Source organism: Montipora foliosa, chromosome 13, assembly GCF_036669935.1.
Source record: "Montipora foliosa isolate CH-2021 chromosome 13, ASM3666993v2, whole genome shotgun sequence".
Lineage (NCBI taxonomy): Eukaryota > Metazoa > Cnidaria > Anthozoa > Scleractinia > Acroporidae > Montipora > Montipora foliosa.
Genome location: NC_090881.1, coordinates 30,570,472 through 30,573,154, shown reverse-complemented (window position 1 = coordinate 30,573,154; position 2,683 = coordinate 30,570,472). Strand labels below are relative to the sequence as shown.

The window sequence follows — 2,683 nt, the reverse complement described above, 5'->3', positions numbered from 1 at the left end:
AAGACTCACGATTGCCGGGTCACTGACGATTGTGTCCATTGACCAATCGCAGGTCGCTAAGTGATCTTTCTTCTCAGTGTACAAGAGGCTTAAATGAAGAAGACGAATGGGTAGGGGAGGTATCGTCCAAGATCTACCTGGAATTTCAAGGTGATCGAAGCTCTGAGAGCGAATTGATGACCCTTTTCCTTCGGTGATTCCGTTCGGCGGCTTCGTCTCGGTACCCAACCTTGGGAAAAAATTTATAGAGGGAAAAGAGGAGGAACCAAAACCCGCCTAAATCGCTCCTAATCGACCGTGCCAGAGACAAAAACACACAAGAAAGAACCAAATCGTAAATTTTTTTGGAATTTTGAGATAAAACCGTTTTTCCCATGCAAATCCTTATATTTGTACTCTTGTATGATATAGTAACCATAATGCAGTATTCAGGAATTTAATTTACACACACGAACGTTTTGAGGGAGCCTTGAAACTTGCTTGTAATGCGAATGTTTAAATCTGGCAGAAAATGGCGAGTAACATTGAATCTGAACAGGCAGAAGCAGCCAATGCGGAAACATTAAGGGAAAAACGCTTTACAAACGGAGAGATAAATTAGACCTGACTGATATTATTTATAATGGTGGCGACGATGATAGCGGGAGAAGAAGTTATTTTGGTAAAACTACGGTCATGATTCATCGCCAACAACGAAAAGGTAGCTATTTGCAAGAAAGTGGCGGAGCTGACTTTAAAAATCGTTTGCGCCACTGTGACATAGAAAGTTGATTGTCACTAATAAAACGACCGCGTTTGTCATCAACAACTTAGTAGTTTTCCTGGAAAAGCAGGAAGACTACTGGGTTGTTGACGGCTTCATTTTTCACCATTTGTTGTCGATAATTTGATTTACAAACGAGACGTTTTGTTATCGATAACAAAACTAAAAAGTGATCGACAACAATTTGCCTCGTCTGTGGAGGCCGAAGGTACTTGATGAACAAATACTATTGCTCATCACGTTCGTTTTACATCTTGGTACCTTTCTCTGCCGTCTGCACAAAAGAACAACGTGGAATGACCAAATGACCACCAGGTTTTGTTGAGAACGTGAGCATATGACGGTGAATGTTCTTTCCTTTTTTTAACTTCGACACCATGCCCAGTTATTCAGTTCCTGGATAGTCCACCCCATTTTACAATTTGAACACGAGTTGGAATAATCACAAAGTAGTTGCACTAACAACTTCCGTAACGGTTGTCGTTGTTTAATCTCTGACACAGTTAGACTACTAGTGCAGCTCTAAGTACAGAGACTCGTAAGAGGTCCATTTGACTTTCTGTCATGTCTGACTGTGAGCATTAAAAACACATGGTTCGGTAGAACAAAACAGATAAATCGTCCGTTACAAGTTACTTTGAGCCTCTTTATCAAACCGAGGCTAGATGAGCGCTCTTTCTTATGAAAATGAGTTTTCAGTCATATTCGAAGACCGATGAATCAATTTGAAGAGCAGACTGAACTAAATTGGCAAATGGCCTATTTACATGATATACACGTTGACTTAAATGGGCCAGTTGTTCTCAACATGATGGGAAATATTTTTCTTTCGTCAAGTTTTTCTCTTTTGTTGTGTTAGTCTTAAAAATCATAATAGACTCTGATTAAAGCATTTGCACTTGGAATTATTGAAAACACAGGGGCTTGTTTTATTCTGTTGATGGATTGTCGAATATCATGGTAGGAGGAAGAGCGCTTTTAAACTCGTCATTTTTCGCGGAAGTCCTCACATTCAAGTGATTGCCCAGATTGAATAAGAAACTGAGAAGATGGAGTATAATCTCTTTTTGTTTTTTCATTGTATTTCAGATGCAAAAGTTCAGAAGAATGCGATCTCCCGCCGGTAAACATCCTCCTTTCATATGCGACAACTTCAGACCACTACAGCCATTGAATGGTCGCAATGTCTTTCAAGTCCACCGGATATAGATCATTAAAAAAGAAGCATCGACGGATTATGGAGCAGTGAAGGGGTGGAAGGGAAGGAAGGAGTTTGAGTTGTGCCACCCGTTCTTGAAGCTCCGACCAAGTGGAACTTCTACTAACGCTCCATTAATTTGTAATGCTTTAACTCACATTTGTCAAGAAATAAATTGTCATTTCACGACATTAGGTCCAATTTGGAACGGCACATAACACTCCCCCCCCCCTATCCCTCCTTCCCTACCCCACCACGTCTACTCTCCTTGAATGAGTCCAATTTGATCAGCTGAAGTACAACACACAGATGCCAATAGCCACTTGCACTATGTAAGGCATTATCATATTCACTCAAGTATGTAATATAACTGTTGGATAAACAAATAAATGCTGGGAATCTGAACAGCTTTCTGTTTCTTACTGCATAGCGTTTACAGAGATTATACCGCTTTGCTTCCAGGGGTCTTTTTTGACGAACGCAGTGCGCAAGCTCGAGCCAATTTTCGCGCTCTTTATAAGAAAAACGTTGGCACCTTGGGACGATATAACAGGAGGACAGTGTATGCGGACCTTGCTTGATGAAACTTTTTCTAAAATTTAAATCACTCAAAACTTTTCTTGTTTACAAACTCCTGTTACATTAACAACAAGAGGCCACTGTAGCCTACACTCGAGAAGGTCTTCGTAATTACTTTGAGGTATAGTTCCCTACGGACCCGT

At 40.6% G+C, this 2,683-nt stretch overlaps 1 protein-coding gene across 1 annotated transcript in view; it reads left to right on the top strand.

The window, feature by feature from the left end:
- The window catches only part of LOC137983037 (carbonic anhydrase 2-like), a 9,102-nt gene extending 6,749 nt beyond the window's left edge, over positions 1-2,353 (top strand). Inside the window, exon 8 of the mRNA XM_068830199.1 lies at positions 1,853-2,353. Coding sequence (XP_068686300.1) covers positions 1,853-1,972 — 120 coding nt within the window. The 3' untranslated portion in view covers positions 1,973-2,353. The remainder of the gene's footprint in view (positions 1-1,852) is intronic.
- The last annotated feature ends 330 nt before the right edge of the window (positions 2,354-2,683 follow it).